This window comes from Pelobates fuscus, chromosome 13 (assembly GCF_036172605.1).
Source record: "Pelobates fuscus isolate aPelFus1 chromosome 13, aPelFus1.pri, whole genome shotgun sequence".
NCBI classification, from domain to species: domain Eukaryota; kingdom Metazoa; phylum Chordata; class Amphibia; order Anura; family Pelobatidae; genus Pelobates; species Pelobates fuscus.
The window spans coordinates 32,031,132-32,058,359 of NC_086329.1; the positions used below are offsets into that span (position 1 = coordinate 32,031,132).

Below are 27,228 nucleotides of genomic sequence, written 5' to 3' on the forward strand. Positions count from 1 at the left end.
ATGTCTACAAAGATTTGCTTCTGGGGAGAGTAACCATTTATGCAGATTGGTGGGGGGGGGGGGGGGGGGGTTGTTCAGCACATAATGTATTCAATGTGTTTGTGTCTGAGTCTGCATGCACTGCTTTTGCATTGTCCCAGCCCCATGATCTAAGATTCTCTTTTTTATTTTTAAAGTAATAATAAACTGTATATGTGTATTGATCATGCTCCTGCAGTGTCACTGCTCAAATCACGTTTGTTTCTGTTTATGCAGCCCTAGCCAAACATCCCCTGCCTGTGACTCACACATCTAACATGAAAAATTTGGTATATCTTTAACTTTCAATCAGAGGTTAGCTTGCTTTAAAAGGTTTATTTTTTCTTCTTCTGCTCTGTAAATTGAACTTTAGTCACACTCAAGAGACTCCTAAGTTTGGCAGCGAAACTGCAGTAGCATTATGTATACACTAAAGTTGTTTTGGTGCCTATTGTATCCTTTGGTATGAAGTATCTAAGGTTTTTTTTGTTTTTTTGTTTTTGCCTCATTCATACGTGGCGGCAGTTTTCATGCACAGTTCATGACTTACTCCCCTGTACAGGTCATACTGTTGGGATCATCGGCCTGTTCAACTTGTTACTTCTTCTCAAGTTGGAGGTTCCTCTCATTGCACCATTTGCCTAGAAAATATTGAACACACCCCTTCCTACCATGTCTTGCACAGCCCTTGCTGCAAATCCTCCTGGTTTCACAGAGATTGCTTGCAGGTATGTAATGACATTTGAAGTGTTTTTATTACACATCTGAATCGAGCTAATGATGAAGTGCTACTTAGTGTAAGACTCTGCATTTTGTATTTTTAAAGGTTTCTTAATTACAACCCAAAGTCTATATTACCGCTGTCCTTTTATCCCCAGTATCAGGCACTAAGCGCTGGTTTGCATTTTTTCCGCTGCTCTGTGTGCAACAATAAGGACAAGTTTCAGAACGAAATGCTGCGCATGGGAATCCATATACCAGAAAGGTAAATGTTTTCTGGCTGTGCAACCTTCGCAACCTTCTTCCTTCTTGTCTGTTATTCATCAATATTCATCGATATTTAGCTACTTTCCTGAAGTAAAACCATCCTTAGTGTTTTCTGGATTCAGGAAAAGACTGTCGCCATCAAAAAGGTGATGGTTGCTCTTTAACAATCACCTTTTTGGTAAAATATATTGTGAATTCTTTGCGTTGACTGCATTTAGGGGTTTTTTTTTTTTGGTTTGTTTTTAAATTTTCTGTTGATTATATACTTTTAATATGTAAATCACTTTTAGCATCTCATCCAAAGTGCCCTTAAAGTGGATCTATCCATTTAAAATGTCTTTGCATATTTTGCAAAGATCCCCGACGCAGACAGACCCAGTGTGAGTCTTACTTGCCTCCGGCTGTCCCTCACCGCTGCTGCCATCTTCATGCCGCAGGCTGCTTCCGCTGCCAGAAGCTGTCAGCGCTGTACTCTCCTGCATGTTCGAAGGTCTATTGAGGATCCCGTGAGATGGTGGAATCCTCCATAGACAAAAATAATATATGTTGGCACACCCCTGTTAAGGTGGTGCTGGTATCAAAGTGGCCCACCAAATCGTTACCTCGCATAATGTACAAAAATAAAAACTGATACCGCAGTGCAAAGAAATTATGCAAAAAAATAAATATTTTATTCAATTGAGACTTAAGAATGTTTGTTTGTGTTGTTTTTTGTTTTTTTTTTCTCTCCATAGACAAAAACTGAATCCCTTTAGCTGTCAATTATGACGGCTGCTGGCATTAGATAACAGTTGACAGAGGAGTTCCTCCTTTTGTCAATTAGGCTTTACCATAAGACACTGCAGCCCTTACCTAATCTGTCTCCTATGTTTATATTGCATTGGCATGTCATTGATATTATTACACAGTCTTAATCAGTATTTCATAAAGATTATATGTTTATGAAACACTGAAAAGTGAAAAAAGGAAGAGTGGAATTTGGGCCCCATTAAACATTTCAACATTTGGCATGTACGTGTTTATTTGAAGATTTTTTTTTATTATTATATATATATATATATATATATATATATATATATTGTGTGTGTGTACACGCCTACTTTTAAATTGGAAGCTTATTCTCTTTAGCTCCATGGAGGGCTGTCCTTGATGTGATCACTCTACTTGCTAGGTGCGGTGCTAGTGTTTTTAAAGCTTCCAAGTAGAACGCATCCCAAATTGACTGAACAGTTCTCTTTTCTAGTTTTAAAATCACAGTTTTGCTACTTTGAATCTCAAACAGAGCCAAATGCTGTTTAGCCTTCTTGGTTTCAGTCAACTTAAATGTCAACGGTGCTTGGTGCGTTCAGCGATGACCCGAAAACAGTGTGAAGAGTAACTTGTGAACTTGGTTATAAAACAGCTTTTTGTGCAATAAAAGAAGTGTGGGTTTGTAAATATGCATCAAAAAGGCCAAAAGCATAAACTTTAGTGACAAAAAATAAAATATTGACCGTTTCCCTTTTTAACACTGCTAACTTGTATCTGTGTGTCCTTTCCATGTTAACTCTACCTGAGATTTAGGCACTTGGTTATAGGAGACTTTATTACATACATGTGGTGATGAAAGAAACTATATAGAATTTACTCATCTTTAAGTTGACTGGAGTTAACAGACTTTTTGACTTTTGCTAAATAATTAATGGCTGCCTACTAAATAATTTGATCTTTACAGGGATGCATCATGGGAGTTGGAGGAAAACGCGTTTCATGAACTACTAGAGCGATATCAGCACTGTGATGTTGAGATGTGTATTTGTCCAAATGGCCGTGAATTTAACAAACCAGACAGGTGAGCTCACTGTGGATACATTGTATAACTGTAGCACGTTCATGTGGTTCAGCATCTTACTGAAGAGGTATTATCTCTGGCCATCTATTATATCCATACCCGGGCCTTGAATCAAATGAAGGTTTTGTTGACTTAAAAAAGAAAACAAAAAAATATTTCAAACTTTCTAGGGCAAACTTAGTAAAGTTTGAATAAATAGCTGAATGTAACAACTTCCTCAAAATTCAGTTTCTTCCCCCACGTTTTGCACATCTATTTGCAATTCATCAGAATTCACTGTTTAAGAAACCCTTTTATAGAACATTTTATGTGTAATATCCTTCACTTTTTTTTTTTTTTTCAATTGAAAATTTTTATTTCCCGAACCCGAGTATTTAAATTTTTAAACAAGGAGGGAGGGGTAGACGGGTACAGAATAAAGAAGGGGAGGGGGGAAGGGGATCAGTACAGTCAAGGCATTCCATTCTTACAATTTTTGCAGCATATCATACAATTATCACAAGGCGATATAACATGGTAATATAACATGGTAATAAAGCATAGAACCTTTACATGTGTCTAGCTCTCAAAGAAGTTAGCCTACTCTATCGATCGATGCCGTTGGGGCCTTTGGAACCGTATAAGAGGTTGCACTAGGCTAGGGTGTCCCCTCTGACTCTGTTAATGAGGGAGTAGCAGTGTTTCAAGGGTCTATAGTATTTGTGAGGTGAGCCCCTTGGTCCCATCGTCAGTTGGAGTGGTTTGGCGGGTCAAGTCTGGAAACGGTTTCCAGATTTCAACAGTCTGTGCTCTGAGCGTGTGGGAGGTAGAAGTTAGGAGCTCGTATTTACATGGGTGGATACATGGGTGGAGATAACACTTTTTAACTGTAGATACTGAAAGATACAAGAGTTAGGGATGTGATATTGGGATTGTAGGACTGGGAGTGGCTGGAGTCCTTGTTGTGTACATATGTCCTTGATAATCTTTACACCGTGATTGGTCCAGATTTTTAAGGACAGCCAAGGTATCAATCCAGTTAAAGCTTCTATCGGGGCGTTTATGCAGAATTTCCCCTTCTCGGTTACTGTGGCCATCAACCTGTCCCAGTATTTAAGCATCAATACGGAAGTGGGATATAGCGACAATTTTGGTGGCCGGTGTATCTTAGGGGACCACATAGTGTGGAGTAAAGAGTGCGGTTTGGATCTGTCGGATTCCATATCGGCCCACTGAAACGTGTGTTTAGGGGCATGGAAACCAATAGCAAAGTCTAGAATGGCAGCTTCATAGCACGAGGTTAACTTGGGCGCCCCTAGACCACCTCTAGTTTGAATCTGCTGCAGGATAGATATATGTAAAGCGTGGTTTAGTTTTGATATCCTTCACTTTTTTGAAAGGTTAAATCTTGCCTGGACACAATGCATAGATGTTGTTTGTATACCTACTGTTATCTGCCCAGGTTATACACCCTTTTCAAGATAACTGATCTAATTTATACAATATCCAGTTGTGTGGACCTAACTTTTGTAGTCCAGTATACGTATGAAACAAGTGGACTGTGTTGGCTAGATTTTTACTTCACTTTCTCTCATCTTCTGCGCAGTAAATGGGAAATTTTGCGTTGTCAGTGCTGTGGATCCAAGGGTACGCACCTGGCTTGTTCGTCCCTAATGAAATACAACCACGGGTGGGATTGCACAGAATGTAAGAACATTGTCTGTACTCCTGGTAAGTGAGTGTTATTTTTACTAAGCATGATCATTGTTTTCTCTTAGATATGTTGTGGAATATGTTCTTTCTCTTTTTAAGTTCTTCTTAATAAAGTCTAATTTTAAAGCCTATATTTTAAATGTGACAATTCACAAAGATTACGAGAGAAACAAGCACAAACAAGAATCCAGTATATAACTACACAAACGGGCCAAAGAGTTATGCTACCTAAACAGGTGTGCAGTGAGTTTGCTAAATATTATGGCTTGCTAAACAATCTTAAAGGTAACTCAGTTGCTACCAGAGAGGATGAACATACTTATCTAAGCTCTCAACACACTAAGTGCAACACAGATAGCTGACCTTTCTTAACCCATTACCGATGAATAAGGAGAGGCCTGCATAAAGGGGCTTCCATAGGAGAAAACCCCAGGACCTGACGGCTATACAAATCTTTATTAATTTACATTTAAAACCACATTAGTTCCACATTAAACTAAGATGCTCTGTAACGCAGTACAAAACTGAAAACTTTCATACGATTTCCTGGCCGCCCAAGTAATCACTTTACCAAAGCCAGGCAAACCACCATCTTCCTGCTAATTTTAGAAGCACAAAAAAATATATGTGAATAGACTGAAACCAATTCTACCACACTTAAAGGAACACTAATGGCACCAAAACAACTTTAGCTTAATGAAGCAGTTTTGGTGTATAGATCATGCCCCTGCTGTCTCGCTGCTTAGATCTCTGAGATTTAAGAGTTAAATCCATTTGTTTAAACAGCTCTAGTCACACCTCCCTGCATGTGACTTACACTGCCTTCCAAACAATTCCTGTAAAGAGTCACCTAATGTTTGCACTTTATTTTTTGCAAGTTCTGTTTTAGATTATTATTATTATTATTATTATTATTATTATTATTATTATTATTTTTTGTCATGCTCTGTTAATAGCCTTCTAGACCTTCCAAGAACCTTCTGGATGTGATTAAAGTTCAATTTACAGAGCTGGAAATAAAAAAAAAAATATATATATATTTTAAAGTAAGTTACATGTGATTGAAAGTGCAACTATTTTTTCATGTGGGCTGTGTCGGTCACAGCAGGGGAGGTTTGGCTAGGGCTGCATAAACAGAAACAAAAGTGATATACCTCCTAAACGGTAGAGAATTGAGACTGCAGGGGCATAATCGATGAACAAAAACTGCTTCATTTGTTATTATACTTACTCAGAACGTTACAAATCAAAGTGCTACTACAAATTATCAAACCACATAATTGATCAGGTTCTGTTGGAACAACATAAAGCCTAGAGTTCATGGAGATTTCTAAAGCAAAATGTAAGGATAAGGGGGCTTGGGACTCTCATACATAAAAGAATATCACCACACGGCACACCTAGCCAATGTTATACGGTAGCACGTCACTCCACAGGCTAGAAAACTCAATGGTGATGCCATTGAAACACGTCGGACACAAGGCCACAAGCCTTATCAACTTATTGATACTCATGGTTTATAGAAAAATCCGTCAACCGTCCTCCCCCCACCAAATTGTCAATTCCATATGGGACTACCCAAGACTTAAACTATGCAGTTCATGCCAATGGTCATTAGCCACACAGCCCTTCATACATACGCCACACCTTCTTCAATCACAAAAATTGTTGAACAATATGGAATAACATACCTGTGCTAGTTATTTTTGGGTAATACCATGCTCAGATTTCCAAAGCTGCAGGAACTTTTTTACTTAAACGACAAAGCCCTTTTTTCACATTTGCAACTCACACATGTTAAGTTACAGCATCCAAACATTGGCAGGCAAAAGGGAGGTACCAGAGATGACCATTTTTAGAAAAGATGTGTTTATACTTATTACCACAAAGAAAACTGCTATCCCATTGTTACAGAGCAATCACATCAAAAACACGACTTATGGGGACCTTCATGTGCCACTCATATGGAGATCATACATAAGATACGATGGTACCCCATAAACTAGCATGCATATACCCAAATGTCAGTAATCTATGTTGGTGAGGTAACTCGGAAGTGGGAACGATGCTTCACATATGATGGACCTGTCAGCTGGGATGATAAGAGATAAGCATGCATATACTACCATCCATAGAGGTCTTCCTGCTGTATATTATCTCTGAGGACCTATCAAAACCAGTTAATAAACTTCTCTACCAAACATTGATTGCGGTTGCCTTGCTACTGGAAGTGGAGATCGCCTTTGATATTAAACCTCTTAACTCAAATCACAACAAATATGGAATATGAACAGATGACTTTTACTCCGGTACAAATGTGGACCGAATATGTATCAAAATACTCGATGACCGCTGAATAGATTTAAATGTAATAATAAAATATATGGGGGGAGAGTGCAATTACTTGTGCATAGGTATAAATGGATAGGGACAGCACTAGCCAACAGAGGGATTGCAATTCGGGAATGGAGGTAAATTTCTAATGGGCTTGACACCCATAAAAACACATACCACTGAGGGTAACAGCGTGATGCACGCAAAAACATTTGTTACTAGGCTATGTTTGTGTTAGTTTTTCTTATGCTATTTAATTTCTTTTCTTGATACATGTCAGAAGAAGCATCTATGGATGATGGATAAGTGCAGTATTCGATACATCTTGGAAATTAAGATATGCTACAAGTCTAATATGCATAAAGTGAACCCATGTACGGGCATGCTAAGGACGCAGCTTCTGTTAATTCACTACTGCATGGTTATTACGATATCTGTTATTCTAGAGCAGTGTGTACATCCAATAATGTCCTGTGTAGTATCATTGCATCACTCAACTGAACCATCAATAAACTTTAAATTGGAAACAAAATGTGACAATTCTATGACATAATTTTACAATGATGAATTTATTTATATCAGGCAAGAGATCTCGTCCTGGATCTCTGACTCCGTCGGAAACACGCGGGCATCTGGGCTATGGACTGAACCAGCCTTCTCCAAAGAGCCCCAGAAAAAGTGTGGTGGTAAGGTACGCTGCTATATGTTTTGCTTTTATCTTCTACTTAAATTGATCTAGCTTTATAATTGGTGAGAACAATGACTTGAGGTATACTTTATAGACTGTGGCAATTTGTTGTTGGTGCTCTTTAAACAGATTCAGCCAGATGGAAGTTACATAGAGAAACCATTTGAGTATAGATTTATTTATTTTATGATTTATTTATTACAGACAGTAAGCAGAGCATACAAGGCATATCAGACGCATATAATGGCATATATTGGCTTTAATAAGTATTACATTAAAGAGCTGTCAAACAGGATTGCGTATGTCAGGATGTGCAAATCCTCCTCAGCTTATGAAGTATAGATTTTAATACAGTAATAATCAACTTTGGCAGTCTGAAACATGACTATAAATATGCGTTTATATTTCCCTATAACATCAGCTTGTTTTGTTGTTTTTTTTTTTTTTCTCTCTCCACTCTTCTGTGTAAAGGCCAATTCATACCATCTCTGGCATCCTTCAAGACCTAAGACTTCAACTGTGTAGAAATCCCATGTATTTGCTAGTGAAGAAGGAGTCTATTTGGGACAGTTCTGTCAAGGCTTTTCGCAAGTATAGCTTTTCACCATTTCACACTATACATGTAAAGTATAAGGAGTTTAACCTGCGAAAAGCAAACCAAGAGCGTAACGTCTCCACATCAGAGTATTTCCACCTTCTGCTCAAATCACTGGAAAATTCTATTCTTTTTGAGGGCTCTGAGCGGAAAAATCTTTCTATGCATCCTGATGGTAAGAGCATTTTCTTATTTGACAAACACACAATGCATCAAGGCCTATTGGCAATGTCTTGTTCTAACCCCTTGTGTCCCCCTTCCCTGACAGCACAACGTGACAACCTGTACTTTGAGGCTGGCAGAATGATAGCGGTTGCGCTGGTTCATGGGGGGCCAGCTCCAGGCTTTTTCTCTCGCACACTTTTCTACTGCCTCATCTACGAGCCTCAGCATGTGCAGCCAATATTGGATGATGTTGTGGATCCTGATGTGCTGCAAGCAATACGAACGGTATATTGTTTAAACTTATGTTGCCATTTTTAGCATGCTGTTCTTCCTTATAAGCTGATGTAAAAAAAAAAAAAAACATACCTAGTCTGACATTGAGCAGACACAGACTAGTCCTCATAATAGTAGTACAGATCCAAATTTCTAGGCATGTCTCTGCAAGAGAGATACAGCAATCCCCACGAATCTAATTTTGTATCCTCATGGGCCTCATTTAGGTTCACCGGACACCTTTTTTTTAGGTGCAGTGATCAAGGAGCGCACACATGGGTTTTTCTTCTTGATGGATCTGGGTACAGTGGTCCTTTGTTTTGTTTTTTACCCTGCAATGTAAAGCATTGCCGTTTAGTTGACACGGAAATGCTTACATTAGTGAGTTAAATACGCCTCTATTGCCTGTAAAACATATATGGAGGGGCGCAGCACTGGAGGCGCATGTGCTTTTTATCCACAATGCTCATCTATGAAGAACATTGGATCGGACAAAAAGATTTGTAGTGACTTTTAAAGGGATACTATATTGTCATGAATAGAAAGCTGTATTTCTGGCACTATAGCTCCCTCTGCCTCCCCCTCTCTCATGTGCCTCTCCCTTCCCCTGCTGCCGCCGCAGTAAATAGAGGTTTAAAAACCCTTTTAATTGATCTCTGCACTGGATTGTGGCTCTGCCTCCTCCAACATCACTCGGCAAGGATACGCTAATGTGCTGGTTATGCCAGGTAACTCAATTAAAGGAACACTATAGGGTCAAGAACACAAACCTGTATTCCTGACCCTATAGTGTTAAAACCACCATCTAGCCCCCGTTGCCTCCCTAAATTGAGTAAAATCTTACTTGTATTTAAGTCTGCAGCTGCTAACTCTGCCCCTGACCTGCTGTCTGCTAAATTCATCAGAAGTGGTGGTCTGAGCCAATCACAATGCTTCCCCCATAGGATTGGCTGAGACTGACAAGGACCTCTAGCAGTCATCTGAGAAGTGGCCAGTGGAGTTATCCCTAGGCTGTAATGTAAACACTATTTTCTCTGAAAATAGTGTTTACTGCAAAAGGCCTGAAGTGAATGATTCTACTCACCAGAACAAATACAATGAGCTGTAGTTGTTCTGGTAACTATAGTGTCCCTTTAAGTAACCTATTCATTGTGAGAACATTGTATTCATGCAAGACACTAATCAAATTTTGAATCTTATTTTTTTTTTTTTTTTTTTTTTTTTTTTAAACAGATTCAATCTTGCCACAAACGTAATTCTCTTCAGTCTGCAGTCAATCAGTACTTTGAATACTTGCAGAATACCGGAAGCCTGCGCCTTGTGCACGCTGTAAGTGATAAGGTGCTGCTGGTCAATGACATTCTGGCTTATCACGTGATACGTAGAGTGCAGCAGCAACTTGAGAGGTAACCTTAGAAGCATAACCACTTAATTACAATATGAATTGTGTATATTGGGTACTCTGTGTACACTTTACTCTTGTCCTTGTTTCAAAGAATCCTATTAATCCAATATGTTTTGCTTATGTGAATTCTCAAATTCCCCACCTTGTCGGCAAAGTAAAAACATTTTACTCGCCTTGTTTTCACAGCCGTGCAGATGTCCTGTCCTCTTGGCCGGCCCTGCTCTGCATCTTTGGCTGAGATCATCAAACTTGATGAGCTCAGCCAATCCAATGCATTTCCATAAGAAAGCATTTGGAGGCTACTGCGCATACGCGGCAAATGCCACGCTGTGCCAATCAGCAACTCCTCATAGAGATGCATTGAATTAATGCATCTCTATCGGCAGTATTCAGCGCCTCCATGCAGAGTGTGGAGACTGAACGTCAGTGCTGCACAGCATCTAAGCGACTGCCACTAGAGGTGTTCCTAAGTAGTAAGCAGTGTGGATGTGTTTGTAAAGCGTTTACCCCTGATTGCACCAATGGAACTCCTGGAACTATAACAACTTCATTGAGATAAAGTGGTTGTGGTGCCAAGAGTTTCCTTTTACACTGCTTCTATAGCCAATACCATCTAGCCTTTTTGTTCATTCCCAGCCTGATTTATAGCTATTAACAGGGCACCTAAATTGTGTTGCAATAACATACAATTGTTGGTAGATCTATATCAGCATTGCAACATTCAACGAACCTGTCAAGTACATTGCGACACACAGTACAGCACATATTCCGGTCAGCATCAATGTCCATCATTCACAATAATAGTAATTCTTATCTTCCCTCCAACATTCTCTCCAACTTCCACACTATTTAAATGTCTGACCTGTAATTGCCACTTTGTGTGTCAGTGTGTATATGTGCCCATATGGTTGAGATGACTTTCATTGATTCTACTGTATACCTACGTTTAGGCCACCCTGTATAATGAGTGTGTGTATGGGTTTTGTTTTTTTTCTAGCTTTAAACTAGGTTTGAAGACCCTCGGTGTGTTGGAAAAGATTCAGGCTCACCCCACTGCTTTTTGGAGTGTCCTCTGCATGAAACAAGAGAAGTTGACAGCCAAGTTGATGGCAGACCTATTTACAGTTGCATATCCTGAAGACATTTACACAAATCGGCAAAGTGACACTTGTTTCTGGATTGACTACCTAGAAGACACAGAAGGTTAGTTTTGCTCCTATTTTTATGCACCATGTATAAAGAAACACATTACACTGTCTCATTCAAATAGCCCAGTTGAATTACTTAATAATGCAGCTCCTAAAGGGGTACTCTAAGCTGCTTTTTGATTTGGTTACGTTATGAGGCTCTTCTTTCATTATAAATGACACTGGACATCTTCACGGTGTGCAAAAGGACATCCAGCGTCGGGGAAATCCTCATAGGAAAGCATTGTGTCTCATCTCCTCAACCCAAAAGCACTTCAGCTGATCAACCAGTTTCAAAACCCTGAATTTGTGTTTAGCTGCCTGGAAGAGACTATGGTTGAATCCCTTTTAATGACATTTTTGGACATTGTTGTTAAGCAGGTATCAACCAGTGAGTCTTTACTCCTAACCTTCTGTACCCACAAATATGGTGCCTTCTTATGCCAACCTGTTCATGGTGGATTTTGAAGAGAGAGAGAGAGTGTGTGTGTGTGTGTGTGGGGGTGTGTGTGTGTGTGTGTGTGGGGGTGTGTGTGGGGTGGGGGGGTGTGTGTGTGTGGGGTGGGGGTGTGTGTGTGTGTGGGGTGGGGGGGTGTGTGTGTGTGTGGGGTGGGGGGGTGTGTGTGTGTGGGGTGGGGGGGTGTGTGTGTGTGGGGTGGGGGGGTGTGTGTGTGTGGGGTGGGGGGGTGTGTGTGTGTGGGGTGGGGGGGTGTGTGTGGTGGGGGGTGTGTGTGTGTGTGGTGGGGTGTGTGTGTGTGTGGGTGTGTGTTGTGGGGGTGTGTGTGTGTGTGTGTGGTGGGGGGTGTGTGTGTGTGGTGGGGGGTGTGTGTGTGGTGGGGGGGTGTGTGTGTGGTGGGGGGGTGTGTGGGTGGGGGGGTGTGTGTGTGTGTGTGTGTGGGGGGGTGTGTGGGGGGGTGTGTGGTGGGGGTGTGTGTGTGTGTGTGTGTGTGTGTGTGTGTGTGTGGTGGGGGGGTGTGTGTGGGGGTGTGTGGTGGGGGGGTGTGTGTGTGGTGGGGGGGTGTGTGTGTGGTGGGGGGGTGTGTGTGTGGTGGGGGGGTGTGTGTGTGGTGGGGGGGTGTGTGTGTGTGTGTGTGTGGTGGGGGGGTGTGTGTGTGTGTGTGTGGTGGGGGGGTGTGTGTGTGTGTGTGTGTGGTGGGGGGGTGTGTGTGTGGTGGGGGGGTGTGTGTGTGTGTGTGGTGGGGGGGTGTGTGTGTGTGTGTGTGTGGTGGGGGGGTGTGTGTGTGTGTGTGTGGTGGGGGGGGGGTGTGTGTGTGTGTGTGTGGGGGGGGGTGTGTGTGTGTGTGTGTGGTGGGGGGGTGTGTGTGTGTGTGTGTGTGTGGTGGGGGGTGTGTGTGTGTGTGGTGGGGGGGTGTGTGTGTGTGTGTGTGTGTGGTGGGGGGTGTGTGTGTGTGTGGTGGGGGGTGTGTGTGTGTGTGTGTGTGGTGGGGGGGTGTGTGGGTGGGTGTGTGGGGTGTGGGTGTGTGTGTGTGGGTGGGTGTGTGGGGTGTGGGTGTGTGTGGGTGGGTGTGTTGTAAAGGATCACAATAGGCATCCAGACAACTTCAGCTCATTGAAGTGGTCTTGGTGCACTGTCCCAGCACCCTTAACCTTCCCAAGCTAATTATTGCCGTTTTTGTATGAACTGCAATAATTAGCTTTGTGGGGGTTACTCTACCTCTAGGACATCTAGAATCCCCAATAGCATGCTTTCCTCTGGGGAAATCCTAATGCGAGTGAGGACATTGCTGACGTTGGCAGTGTTCCCAGGTAAGTGACTGGGTTTTTAACTTCTGCATTGTGGGGGGGAGGTGGGCACTATAGCGAGCTATAGTGGAAGGGCACACATGTTGAATGGGATTCCTTCCTCCATTATCTTAATCAGTGTCAGCCAGACATTAAATTCACCTGTGATGCAAGTGTACAATTGGTAATTTTTTCTTGGATAACCGTCCTAAACAAGGCCTTGTATGTGAAACCAACTCACTCTAACAGCTTGCACATGGCTTACACCAATCTAAACAAATTAATTATTTTCCATACAGCCAATTCTTGCGGGTATGGAGGATTATGAGTATCGGCTCGCTGGTTGATACCCCCGTAACAACTATGGTTATTATAGAAGCTGTTAAGCAATTTTCTTCTCATTAACGATGTTTATTTGCCAACATGGATATTCACTAAATGAGAATAAAATATTGCAAATGTGACCCTTTTTTTTTTATTGGCTAAGGACCTTATCTGGACAGCTTGCAAATTATTCCTCTTTTGATAAATGTAGTTTTTTTTTTTGTTTGTGTTTTTTTTATTAATTTTCTTAATTGTACTAATAAAATAATTTGTAAGGGTTATTAACTAAAGTGAGAATTGTTGGGAATGTCCAATATAAAGCGAAGTCAGCTATGCTTCCTGTCTGGATACTTTTGTTCTAACAGTTTTAAATCCTGACAAATCCCTCTGAACTAACAACCCTGTTAGTTTACGGGTATATATTTCATACCACTGGGCAAAGGCTTGTGTTCTGTGTACCTCATCCAATAAAATGCAACGGTAGGGCCTTTTTTATATTTATGATTGGAACCTTGATAAAAAGCAGTAGTTTTTATATTTTAATCTTTTTTTTTTTTTTTTTAATATCTTACAGAGGGGTCTACTGCAGTCTCTTTGGAGAACATTCTTGTATTTGTAACAGGCTTGGACTCAATTCCACCAGCAGGTTTTAATCCTCCGGCTACTGTTCATTTCAGTCACAGAGCTGTTCCAACTGCAGATAGAAAACATAACTGCTTAAAGCTTCCGATACTTCCAAGTTACATAGAGTTCCGTAGAAGTTTGGACCAGGCCATATGTAAAACTTTGCAGAAGGTATAGCTGAACTTCCTCATTTCCTTTGGCGTTCACCTCTAACACCGTATTTGGAAAAGAAGCCAAAAATGCTGCTGTGTTTTTGTTTGTTTTTTTTTCCCTTGACCCGCCAACAACTTTGGAATCCCCATCTGTAAGACATTGAAAAAAGTACCCACATTGTTGCGACATTTTCAGCAAAATGTCTTTTTCTACAGACTGCCATTTTGTGCAACAACAAAGACTGCCATTTTGAGCATTTTCTCAGGAGACCATTTCTGATGAAATTTGGAATTTTTTTTTTTTTTTTGGGGAGCTGTTGAGAGTTAAGACATTGATTATATAAAAATGTTATAGCCACATAATTATACAGAATATACATTTTATGTCGACAGTCACATGAAATTTATCTTTGCTTTGGCGTTCGGCCTGGCTAGATATTTGAGGAAATTGTTCTGTGTGCGCGTATGGTGGCTTTTTATTTTTTATTAGATTGTTTAGCTGTCAATAGTTAAAACAAGTTGTAAAGTTGAAATATTTATACTATCATGCAGCAATATACAAGTTAGGCACTGATTAGGTTTTACCCTAATTAATAACTGCACGTTTCATCTATGAAACACAAAAAAACCAAATGCCTGTATCTATAAAAAGAAGAAAAACAACCATTATTTTGTACTATTTTAAAATGTGCCACTTGTTTAGTGAATTACACATTACAAATATTTAGACATATCAAACCTGTCCCATTCATGTTTTGTGGGCCTCAATAACTGGCTCCTGTATTCATGTGAGTAAATGAATGGAAACAAATTTGTTGCAAAGCAGGGAAAAGTCTCTAGTGTTTAATACTTTAAGGAGAACTGCCAATTCCCAGGATTTTGTAACTGTTTTCTTATCTCTATATTTAGCAAACCTGTATTTGTCAGAGGTGGGAAAAAATGAAATATAAAAACCTTTACCTCCTCTGTATGCTCCTCTGTAAAATTCACCTTAGATCCCTGTCCGATGCTGTGTACTGTGCGCCTGGCAGTCAGCATTGTGAAAGCATACAGAAAAGAGGAGAAACAAAACAATGTTTATATTTCTCCTTTTCGTTTACAATGTTTGTCCTGGCTTTGCATTGTCTGAACTGGATTGTGACCAGTTGCAAACTCTTTAATATAAATTTAAAGGACCAGTTTGGGCCCCGTAACTTTATCAAAATGAAGGTATGGTGCCGTGAGATCTCTGGCGCAGGTTCACCTTTAGGGGTTAAACTGTTCTCGAATGGTTTAACCCCAAAATCAGTGTTCCATCTTTGGATCTCTCTGCCGCTTTGTCCTTCTGCTTGCTCAAATTCTAAAAAAAAAAAAACTGAAAGATTGGACCGCTGATTGGGGAAAGCAATCAGTGACTCACCATTCATAAAATGGAACATACCTTTTTCAAGTCTGATTTTATGAATGGGAAGTCACTGATTCGCTGAGAGGGTCACCTGACTGTTCTCAGCCACTCAACGGTGTCCCTCCCGACCCTTCCGGTTTCCTGAAACTGAGAAAACAGAACAGTGGGGATGGGAGATCCAGGCTGGAACACAGACTTTGGGAAACACTTAAAGGTGAGACAGTACCAGGGGCCTCTTAGCACCTTAAAGGAAATCTGTACTGCATACCTGGCCCTCCACTCCCCCGTCGTGATCTAATTAAAGAGGAGGGTGTTACACTTCTGTAACACCCACCTTAGGTCCGCCCGCGCTCCTCCTCTGTCCTGTGCGGATTTGCCATGCTTGGGAAACTTACACAAGCAGAGCAAATCTACTCCATTCCTTTACACCCTACCAATGCTAGCAGCACATGTGCTGTAGTTGCAATGGGTGTAAAGCAGAGGCACCTCTTCTAGGAGGTCTCTTCTGCTCTCTCTACCTCTCAATTGCTCAGCATTCAGTTTCTGCTGGGGAATTGGGACAGATGGGAGAAAACTATTTTTAAAACTGCTAGCACAAGGTATAGATAGAATTCTAAGCTCTGACAAGTTCCCTTTGAACAACTTCATTTAGATTAGGTTGTTATGGTGCCCAGAGTGTTCCTTTAAAGGAAAACCGAGAATCTCTTAAATAAGTTATAGCTGAATTATGATTTTCAATATTTTATTCAGTAATGTAAATTCAAGGGATGTTACAGTTCTCCTTTAAGTAGGTCTGTCCTCTAATATTGTCCTAAAAAGTTCTTAATTCTTCACCATGCCACATTATTCAGTTTTGCTTTTTTTTTTTGGTCTATGTGGAACAACGCATTTAAAAGAAAACACCTCAGGGTTGAAATTACTGATTGTTATTCTTGTAGGTCTGTAGTACTGTGTGTGTACAATATGCACTATACCTAATACAATAGAACTCTATGTATATGCAATGTACATATCTAATCTCACATTGAGGCTTACGAGTAGTTGTGTAGTGACCATGGACTGCTCAACGCAATGTCGCAAGAGGATCTTGTGCTTTATATTAACTTAAAACTATTGATATTAATCTAAAGCAATGTAATGTTAGAGAAATTGTGACATTTTTGTTCTTCTTGTCTATTATCTTTTGGGACTTGCTGCCGCAGTATTAATTGCTTTTGGACTGGAGATATTCCAGTGGTGACTTGCACTTGGATTTACTTTAACATTGTCTAAATCAGAGGCAACCAAAGGTAGATCCCCAAGTATTCTACAGTTACACCTCCCCACGTGTTCAGGAAGCATCATGTAGACTTTCAGCTATTGTAGAAGTAAAACTACATTTGGCCACTCCTGGTCTAAATATTGTACTACCAGCTGCAATGGATTGGAATTATGTTTGTTTTATATTATACTTATTTTACTTGTCCGTTAAGGTTTAATCTATAATCCGTTCTGTATATTATGTTTATTGGGAGCGGGGGAGGGAGGGAGTTGTCCAGATATCAAAGAGATAATCCAATGTAAAACCTTTCTATTACATTTACTAATAATTGTAGCTCATATATCCGTTTACTTCTAGTAGTACTTCATATTAGTCCTTTAATGTGGTGTTAAGTGGCTTTATAATGTTCATGTTATTCATGATGAGTACCATTTTTGTATATTTATATAAATAGTTTTTACATTTTAAATGGACATGCAGGAATATTGCAAAGCATTGTGGGTATTTTAAACAGAGGATGATCACACTCACTCAAGCCATTGTAATTTCAGCTAAATGACTTGAGTGTTGGAGACTAGGGGTCGTCAAAGCAACCAGTCTTTGAGTTTTGTAATATATTTATATGTTGTTTTTCCTACGTATTTTCTTTACGTGTGTGTATGTGTCTGCGGGTGTAGGATACATTCCTATTATTGACACTGTATATTTACAGTCTGCACCTGTTCTTTTCCATGAGTTATCAAATGTATGTGAAATTCCAGTATTAATGTTACTGATTGAATTGTCTGTAGATTCAACATCTGTTTGCTCTGTCACTTTATTTAATAGAGAATAAGAGTATGAATTTAAACGGATGCATTGTGCCATATTTTCATAAGTATTTCTTGCCACCTTGTTGTATGTTGGCCGAGCTTATTTATTTTGTTTTTCATTTTTCTTCTGTCTCTCAACCTTTAAAGCTATGTCCTGCACACTCATACCTTAAACAACACCCCACTAAAACCTTAAACGCCACAAATTTTCTATAGCATAGGAAGAGACACCCTGTGTACCAAACAGCTTATTGAAGTGGTTATGGTGCTAAGATTCTTTAGGTTGCATCCCCTGGTTTTGTCACACCATTCAAGATAATTATTTTAGATTTTTTTGGGGGGGGAGGGGGGGGGGGCTAAGAAGAGCCCTGATTTTCATAAAACCGCTTCAAAAATGGGTCTGACAAAACCTAGGGGGCATCACCCATAGACTTATAAACGCTAAATGAGCTATTTTGGCTATGCGGATTAGAACACTGCTTTTAAGTGCATGCTGCAGTCAATGTTTGGAGTGCAGATGGAAAAAAAACCTGGCTTTATTAGAGCTTCAGAAGCCAGTTCCTTATAAATAAATCTCTATGCACAGAATTAACGCTCATTCCGGACAGTCTAACGAAGACTGCTGGAGGTGGAGTTACACCTCCAGTACCAACATAAAATATCTCTCTGTATATTCAATATGAGAAGCTGCACATTAAGGGATTGTGTACCATGACTACTTATAAAACACTGCCGTGGTCTGTACTTCTTATGGTATATAACACCGTACAATTGATGGGAGGAACAGATCACTATAGATTGTTAAAAAATATATAGGTACTTAGGAATAGAAAAAAGTCCCTATCAACCTGCCAAACAATTGTCAGCATAAAGGTCTGTGTCCTCCTTGCCGACACTAGAGTGACGGGGAAGAGCAAAGAAACCCCTTATAGATGGTTCTTGTGCTCTGTCACAGCAGCTACAGTACATGCACTGTAATTGCCATGATTGCTCCTAATAATTGTTACTCATGCTTGCTAGTATTGGAATACAATGACAGTTGTCAATCTGGTTTGACACTAATGCGTTGGCATTGAGGCCAACATGTCAAAGGGGAGAACTGATCCGCTTGATAAAGTGTTCTTAAGTAGGAAAGTGGTACAGGAGGGACACTCTGTCATGGAGGCACTGGCATAATGGTGATGGGGCCATTATTAAAGGAACACAATAAAATACAAATCTGTATTCCTAACACTATAGTGTCTCCGCTTCTATCGGTAGTAAAAGACACTGTGCCTGATATTGAAATATAGTAAAGATGTACTTCTAAAGTCAGGAGAGACAGCGAAGTAGTGAGGTTGATATAAATTCTGAATGTCAGGTCAGTCGTAGTTAAGGCAAGTCCATGAAGTAAAGCCCAAAATAACAGGAATCTATGGATCGACCAGCTTAGAATTGTAGGATTCAGGATGCGAGCAGAAACCTGGAATAAACTGTCTGATAGTTTACATCTAGTAATATCACCCTGTAAACTGCAAAGAGCACTGCAGGTATATCCCATGTGCCTCTGACATGTGATTGGTTTTAAACTTTCTTACCTATTACAATGTATTGGTAGATCTGATTAAGTGGGTTGTTTTTTTTTTCCCAAAGCTCTCTCCTTTTTTCCCCCCCTTAGGTTTTCTAAAGGTGTTTACTCTTTTTTTTACCATCCTTTTTACATTTGTATAGTGTTTTAATTAACTTTGTAACATCAGTGCCTATGCTTCTTCTTCAAAGTATGAAATCGGGACTGCGTGGGTGGGCCGAAGAGTAAGTGTCACTGTCACAGGTCCAGTTGGAAAGGATGGCATGCAAACCAACAGACACTCTGGCCAGCCCCACCCCATCAATCTTTTAATATTGCTAATTAATTACTATGTAAGGTACTTTGGTTTACTATTAAATTAATGAATAATGTTGTGAACTTTTTTACTTTTATTGTTCTTAAATTACACTTGGAAACAATAAATAAATAAATCTCTTTAAGTTACCTTTGCATTCATTAAATGTGTATTGGTTTTTATTTGTGGTTCTATGTGAAATGTGGCTATTCTGATTTAATGTGCTCCTAATAATTGTATATGTACTAGCCAAATGGCTTGCAGATATGCAAGTAAGTGGTTAAGACACACATATGTGCCCATCATATAATTATGACAATATATGCATATACACACACACACCTACATTCTTATGTCTGGGTAAGAGTTGTGGGTGTGCCAGCTGGGGTTGCTTGACCGTTTAGCTTGATTGTGTTAGATGAAGAGTGAGTTTTTAGTTTTTATTTTTTTGTTTGTTTGGCTTTTTTTTGTGTCGTGGTTACTGAGAGTGATGTCAAGTGGTCTCTGAGAAACTGGGACTTCCAGCAACTGGTTGTGAGAAGACAAGGACATTGCCAATGTTAAGGGTACTAATATGGTGTAACTTGAATTTTCATATAGATATTGGAGTTATTGGTACGCTGGTGCACGTGCCAGTCTCCTGTAGAAAGAATACAAACTTATTATACAAGTACTGGCGATCATGGCTACCCACAATGCATAGCAGTATTGTGGGCAGTCAGATGCACTTACGTCAATTACAAAAGCCATCCTGGAGGGGAAAAAACAAAGTTAATACTTTTCCAGAAGTTGCTTTTAAAGCTCTTGTCTTCTCTCCCATAGTACATAGATATTGAAAAACAAATAATGGATCTCACTACACAACTTACATATACTATAGAAGACCATACTGATAATTCATATAACATTGGGGACCCTTTGTCTTGTACAATATTACAAGATGTGAGTGGGGGAGATATGAAGTTAAATGTTTGTTTGCTCTCACACAATACAGAGCCCTTATACCTTTATCTGAAAATGTTGTGGATTTTTTAAGGAACAATATAGTGACAGGAAGACAAGCTTATTCCTGTCACTATAGCTGTGAAAACACAGTTTAGGTCTCCAGCCCCATGTGAACAATGTAAAAGGTTATTTTTAGTCCTCTTTGTTCCAGCGCCGCACAGGTCTGTTGCAGCTGGCTCTGCCCCAGTCCGCCTCCTTGGCTGAGATCATCAAAATTGACAATCTCGACCAATCCACTGCGCTATGGTGCATGTGTGGCAAACCACATGCTGTGTCAATTTGCATCTCCTCATAGAGATGCATCTCAATAAGGAACGGTCAGTGCCTCCATGCAGAACGTCAGTGCTGCACATTGTGCAGCGTTGACCCAGGTAGCAACTTTAGTGGTCTTAGTGACGGCCCCTAGAGGTGTTCCTAGTCCGTAATGTAAACTTGTCTTTTCTATGAAAGGCAGTGTTTACTTTTAAATACCTGCAGGGACCGCCTATACACACCAGAACAATTACATTAAGCTGTAGTTCTGGTGACTATAGTGTCCCTTTAATAGTGGCAGATTTCTCAACCATCAGGCATTTCAGATTACTAAATCCAGACATTGTTCTCAAAGCCTGAAAATCTGGATCCAAATAAGTTTTAATAGAACTTTCGGCCATCTACCTAAATTTACAGGTAGATTGTGGCCAATTCTAGTACAGGCTATCATTGCGAAATTAGCACAATTATGGCTGAATCTTTTGATAAAGAGTCAACTCTTTTTAAAGGACCACTATAGTGCAAGGAAAACATACTCGTTTTCCTGGCACTATATTGCCCTGAGGGTGCCCCCACCCTCAGGGTCCCCCTCCCGCTGGGCTCTGGTGTAAGGAAGGGGTTAAACTTACCTCTTTCTCCAGCGCCGGGCTGGGAGCTCTCCCCCTCCTCCTCTCTGCCTCCGATCCTCCCTTTTGGCTAAATGCGCATGCCCGGCAAGAGCTGTGCACGCATTCAGCCAGTCTCATAGGAAAGCATTTACAGCAGAACCTCGGTTAACGAACGCCTCATAAACGAAAAATTTGGTTTACGAATGAAAATTCGTAAAAAAAAAATGCCTCGGTTTACGAATTTTTTTCGCAATACAAAACAAGTGTCCCGGTTTATAGCTCCGCCCCTGCATACTGAAGTGTGGGTAGCACGTGAGTGTGTAGTGTGGAGGTGTTGGAGAGGTTTTGGAGCCATTTGCCGCAAGTTGTGGAGCCTTTTTGAGCACTTTGCAGCAAGTTTTGGAGCCATTTGCAGCAGGTTTTGGAGCCTTTTTGGTGCATCTCAAGAAGTGGAAAGGTAGGGAGCTGAGCTTAGTTGTTTGCATGCCTTTTACTGTGTGTTGATGTGTGATGTTTTAAAACATAAAGTTGGATGTTTGAAATGTTATTGCTTGATTAATCATGTCCCTGTACAGTATTTATGCCTTTAAAGTGCACTTTATAAAGAGTTTTGAACAGATAAAATACTTTATTTGACTTTTTTCTCACCTCCGGAACGAATGAATTGGTTTTCAATGCATTCCTATGGGAAACCGTGTTTCGGTTTCCGAATTTTTCGCAATACGAAACGTCCCGGAGAACGCATTAAATTCGTAAACCGAGGTCCCACTGTACAATGCTTTCCTACGGACGCTTGCGTGTTCTCACTGTGATTTTTACAGTGAGAATCACGCAAGCGCCTCTAGCGGCTGTCAGTGAGACAGCCACTAGAGGATTTGGAGGCTGGATTAACCCTAATATAAACCTAGCAGTTTCTCTGAAACTATGTTTATGATAAAAAGGGTTAATCCTAGAGGGACCTGGCACCCAGACCACTTCATTAAGCTGAAGTGGTCTGGGTGCCTAGAGTGGTCCTTTAAAGATTGAATTCTCCCCCTCCCCCCAACCTAGATTATTATGCAACTCCATGAAAAGGTCCGACACCATTAGATAGTCACTAAAATGTATATTATATTTACATTATAAATACAAAACCACAAAGAACTGCATATTTCAGATATACTGAACAAAGCACAAAAACAGACAAAGGCAAACAAGTCCACTTTGTTTATAAGAACAATACCACTTGTGAAGAATTCTAACCCATCCTCATTCAATGTTGTCCAAATAGGAAATAATTGACATTGACGAGGAAGCTCTAACTTGCTGTTATCAATGTGGGCTAATGCATCATCAGTAGAATCTGTTCAACCCTTTGGTCGCAGGTTCAAATCCTGGCAGGGTTGACTCAGCCCTTCATCCTTCCGAGGTAGATGAAATGAGTACCATTAAATTGGGTAATAGTAACAACCCCCTGGATCTTGGGCTAGGGTAACATCCCCAGGATGTACTTGAAAACCAGAGTAATCTGAATGTACCTTTCCTGGTTAAATACTTTATTATTATTAATGTGGCAGAGGATATAGTTTATACCAGGCCTGCCCAGATATTCTAAAACTTCCATGATGCTTTGTATTTCTAAAGGCAGGCAAAGCATCATGGGAGTTGAAGTTCTACAACATCTGCATCTGGGGGAATCTACCTTTTGGGTAGCGCTGGTGGTTTATAATATGGGTACGCCATCTTAAGCACTCCAGAATGTTGTGGATTACTCTTAATGATCTTAATCATAGCAAAGCAGAAGGGCATATGTAGTCCACAATATTGGAGTGTTTAAGATTGTCTACGCCGGTAGGGAAATGTGATAGAAATTTCCTAAGCAGTTTGACATTAAACAGGGGGATGAAGCTAGGGCTGTAGTGATTATGTTGCATTCGGTTCTTTAGAAATCAGTAAACCGCTTTAACTCTGCAACTCTAAATGGAACATTGAACTTAATATTCAGTGTAATTCACTAATGTGAGAATTCAAAATAAATGTCAAATTTAAGGCCAGAGCACCTAAGATGAAAGGTTAGCCGACTTGGGGAATTTTTTTTTTTTTACAGTTTGGCAATTTTGACCTTGAATTTGAAAGTCATGTTAAATTCTCACTTTAGTGAATAACTAACTCAGTCAGAGCTTTGTTATGTTGGCCTCTATGTTGCCATTTGGATCCTAATTCGCTGTAGTTATGTGTTCAGTGAATAATCCCCCACTGAACAACCATACAAAATCTAGAATGCCCATTGGGCTCACTAGCCCTCCAGATGTTCCCTAGCCCTCCAGATGTTCCCTGGCCCTCCAGATGTGACTTAACTACAACTCCAATGATTATTTGAGTGGAATGGCCAGAGAATGATGGAAGTTGCAGTTCAGTAACACCTGGAAGGCCAGGCTTTGGAGAAGCTTAGAACTAAGTGTAAAAGATAAACAATCCGTGGAACGCACACACAGTTCCGGGTTCGTATCGAGGCTTGGAACGCACACCGTGCCAGGTCAATGAGAGGGCGTGGACTCTGTCGTCCTGGAAACTCCGGACAGCTGATCGCGCGGCGCGTTGCGAGCGGAGGTTTGTATGGGTGCCACGTCACCGCTTGCTGACGTCACGGCCAAAGGAGGGGATTGAGCGAGAAACATGGCGGCCTCTATACGGGAGAAGCAGACCGGTGAGTACCGGGCAGTCACAGGGAGCCCGGGAACCGGACACACGGGAACCTCACTGAGGGGTGATGGGAAGGAAGCGGAGGGGGCAGGTCACCGGGTACCACAGTCACGGAGCCCGGGGTAGGAGTTCAGTATGGTGACAGGTGTTTAGGATGAGGGGTCCTGGGAGCAGGAGAGAATATACCTGGAGCTGGGACAGCTCTGCATAATGTGAGGGGCAGCACTGGAGGAATGCCAGGGGGGAGAGAATATACCTGGAGCTGGGGCAGCGCTGGATAATGTGAGGGCTCTGTATAATGTGAGGGCTCTGCATAATGTGAGGGGCAGCGCTGGATAATGTGATGGATCTGTATAATGTGAGGGACAGCGCTGGATAATGTGAGGGATCTGTATAATGTGAGGGACAGCGCTGGATAATGTGAGGGATCTGTATAATGTGAGGGACAGCGCTGGATAATGTGAGGGCTCTGTATAATGTGAGGGGCAGCGCTGGATAATGTGAGGGCTCTGCATAATGTGAGGGACAGCTCTGGATAATGTGAGGGACAGTGCTGGATAACGTGAGGGACAGCGCTGGATAACGTGAGGGACAGCGCTGGATAACGTGAGGGCGAGCGCTGGATAACGTGAGGGCGAGCGCTGGATAACGTGAGGGCGAGCGCTGGATAACGTGAGGGCGAGCGCTGGATAACGTGAGGGCGAGCGCTGGATAACGTGAGGGCGAGCGCTGGATAACGTGAGGGCGAGCGCTGGATAACGTGAGGGCGAGCGCTGGATAACGTGAGGGCGAGCGCTGGATAACGTGAGGGCGAGCGCTGGATAACGTGAGGGCGAGCGCTGGATAACGTGAGGGCGAGCGCTGGATAACGTGAGGGGCAGCTCTGGATAACGTGAGGGGCGAGCGCAGGATAACGTGGGGGCGAGCGCAGGATAATGTTTGTTCTCCTTAGTCTCTGGCACCCTCCCTCCAAAAATCGCTCTCCTGGCTGGTTGCAAATTGGCTCAAAACCCCGGACCAAGTTGACTGGGGACCCAAGAAGTCCTCATGCCGAAATTAGTTCCATAGCGGTCGCGGCTAAGTACCGCTGAGGACCATTCATGAGTCTGGTTCATGCGATCGGCCGCCAGGGAGGTAGCGTTCGGTTCTATTCGAATGAAGGGAAAGTGCCGAACCAGGGGCACCCAGGGAAAGCTGTTAATGGCGGCTGGGCAGGGTAACTCCCAAACAGTAATGGACTATAGTCGATGGGCATGAGGCCAGCTTCCACACTCCTCCAGGAGTTTGTGGCAAATGTTCGTGGGATGAGCGTTTGTCGCTGCATCTATTGCATTTAGGGGGGGGGGGGGAATCAAAAGTAACAGAGCCACCAAACACTTTGTGCTAAAATTGAATTGTTAAACCAGTGCGGTTCTATACTCCACAATACTGTACAACAGGTAAACAATACATAGCGTGAGGGTCAGGGCTGGATAACGTAATGAGCAGGATAACGTGAGGGGCATGCAGGATTGGGGGCTTAAATGTGAACTCAGGAGTTAAATGACAGGAGAAGGTAGAGATTGGGGACAGAAAGTGATGGTAGGGGGGCGGGGCCTGACCGCAGAAGGGAGCAGACGCATGTCGCTGCTGCTCCCGTAGCTGATCCGATTTCAAGCCGATTCTCGACAAGCGGAGGCCGCGACTGACCTCAACCTGGTACCCACTCGACTGGGGAGCCCGAGACCTGCCGTTAGACACCACAAACGTGGATTTCGGCAGCGGGCCAGAGTCCCCTGATGTTGCGGCCTACAAGCATGGCGGCGGCGGGAGAGACGGCCGCTCTCCCGCCATCCACGGACACAGCAAAACTAAGCCTGAACTCCCGCTCCCCCCCCTACGGACCGGCGGGGGTTATCCCGGTCCTTACTAAGGCAACACTCTCGATCCAACGACCTGCAGCTACCCACTTAAGCCTGGGTTCTGAACACTCCAGACCCGGCACCATGGCGGATGCAACCTTACTCAAGAGGCCAGCGCCCACAAGCTTAGACCTGGCATTTCAGCGGTTCTGGGATAAATGGGAGCAGCTCCTCATGAGACCCGTCCTACCGTCTAGGAACCCGACTGGAGAACCAGTGAAGCAGAGGAACAGTGGGCCTACTCAGGGCTACACTCACCCTCCTGTCTCAGCAAAGACCACCGGCCTAGCACCCGGCCTGAGGGTCAAAGGGAGATTACCTCCACGGCATCGTCCACACCGCCGGAGGTCCAACCGCCGCTGGCGGCGCAGAACCACCAGGGATCTCCGTAGCGCCCCAACAGGGAAAAACTCGGCCTACAAGTACATCCGAGTTTGTGGCACCGGGATGCAGACCCCACATGAGGCCTGGGATCAGGCGGAGGTCCTCACATCCGTGCGACACACTGGCACCCTGCGGATCCGGCCAGCTCCACACACCGTCACACTACGCAAAGGGATCGGCTGAGGAAGCGGGCCGGGACCAGCGACCAAACCAGGAGCTGTGTACCCCATTAGGACTGATCCACGAGGCCCACGACACCGTATCTGCCAAGTTTCCCCAACCCAGCGATTTCTCCCAGGTCCCAGTATGGCAAAAAGCTGGACTCATTCATATTCTAGCTGTACAACACTGGGGCACCCACTTGCCATAACGCAGAGAACTTAATGTAGTATACATACAGGTTTTTTTTTGTTGTTTCTCTTTTTTTTATTTTTCTACCTATAATGTGGACTTTATGTATATCTTGAGCTTTACAATGTCCACCCTGCATGGATAATGGTTTACTCTAACTGACATAAAGTTCCCCATGTCTGCATAGTTAAAATTAGGCGGCATTCCTATATATCGCCCGACTGACAACCATAGCATGCATGTAAATAACCTTAAATGATACTAAGCCTACCTACGCTTCAACAAACGTGTAATTAATATTGGCTAATGAATATTGTATTGGCATGTTGGCTTAACCTGGGACTCCTTGATTGTCTTTTACGAGTATTGGTACTTTAAAACGAGCCTTATATCAAACAGGACACTTTGTGTTCACGTATCTACAACCTGCGTTTGTCCATATTCAACCTGGTTTACACGAGCTAACTATAATTTACCCAAATCTTACTACTACAATTAAGCTGATCTTGTTAATAATCATCTAGTTTGTTCACATGGTACCACATGAGACGGCCCTGCATAAAAGACGTTGTACTGTGTCACTGTTCAGCCTGTGTATCTTGCCTTAACTTAACTCTGTTAACTTAACGTAGTCCTAGCATGTGTTTAAAAATTTTGCAACTGTTTAACCGGCTGAGGCAACCTTACTATTATTACTATTATAAACAT

At 42.0% G+C, this 27,228-nt stretch overlaps 2 protein-coding genes across 2 annotated transcripts in view; both read left to right on the top strand.

Moving 5' to 3' along the window:
* G2E3 (G2/M-phase specific E3 ubiquitin protein ligase) overlaps positions 1-14,844 on the top strand; it is a 29,503-nt gene extending 14,659 nt beyond the window's left edge. The window contains exons 6-15 of the mRNA XM_063439416.1: positions 581-746; positions 897-1,003; positions 2,720-2,836; positions 4,422-4,546; positions 7,445-7,553; positions 8,022-8,320; positions 8,414-8,595; positions 9,817-9,989; positions 10,986-11,191; positions 13,817-14,844. Coding sequence (XP_063295486.1) covers positions 581-746; positions 897-1,003; positions 2,720-2,836; positions 4,422-4,546; positions 7,445-7,553; positions 8,022-8,320; positions 8,414-8,595; positions 9,817-9,989; positions 10,986-11,191; positions 13,817-14,043 — 1,711 coding nt within the window. The 3' untranslated portion in view covers positions 14,044-14,844. The remainder of the gene's footprint in view (positions 1-580; positions 747-896; positions 1,004-2,719; positions 2,837-4,421; positions 4,547-7,444; positions 7,554-8,021; positions 8,321-8,413; positions 8,596-9,816; positions 9,990-10,985; positions 11,192-13,816) is intronic.
* An 8,952-nt stretch (positions 14,845-23,796) lies between these two features.
* Positions 23,797-27,228, top strand: part of SCFD1 (sec1 family domain containing 1) — a 78,571-nt gene continuing 75,139 nt past the window's right edge. Inside the window, exon 1 of the mRNA XM_063439197.1 lies at positions 23,797-23,888. Coding sequence (XP_063295267.1) covers positions 23,858-23,888 — 31 coding nt within the window. The 5' untranslated portion in view covers positions 23,797-23,857. The remainder of the gene's footprint in view (positions 23,889-27,228) is intronic.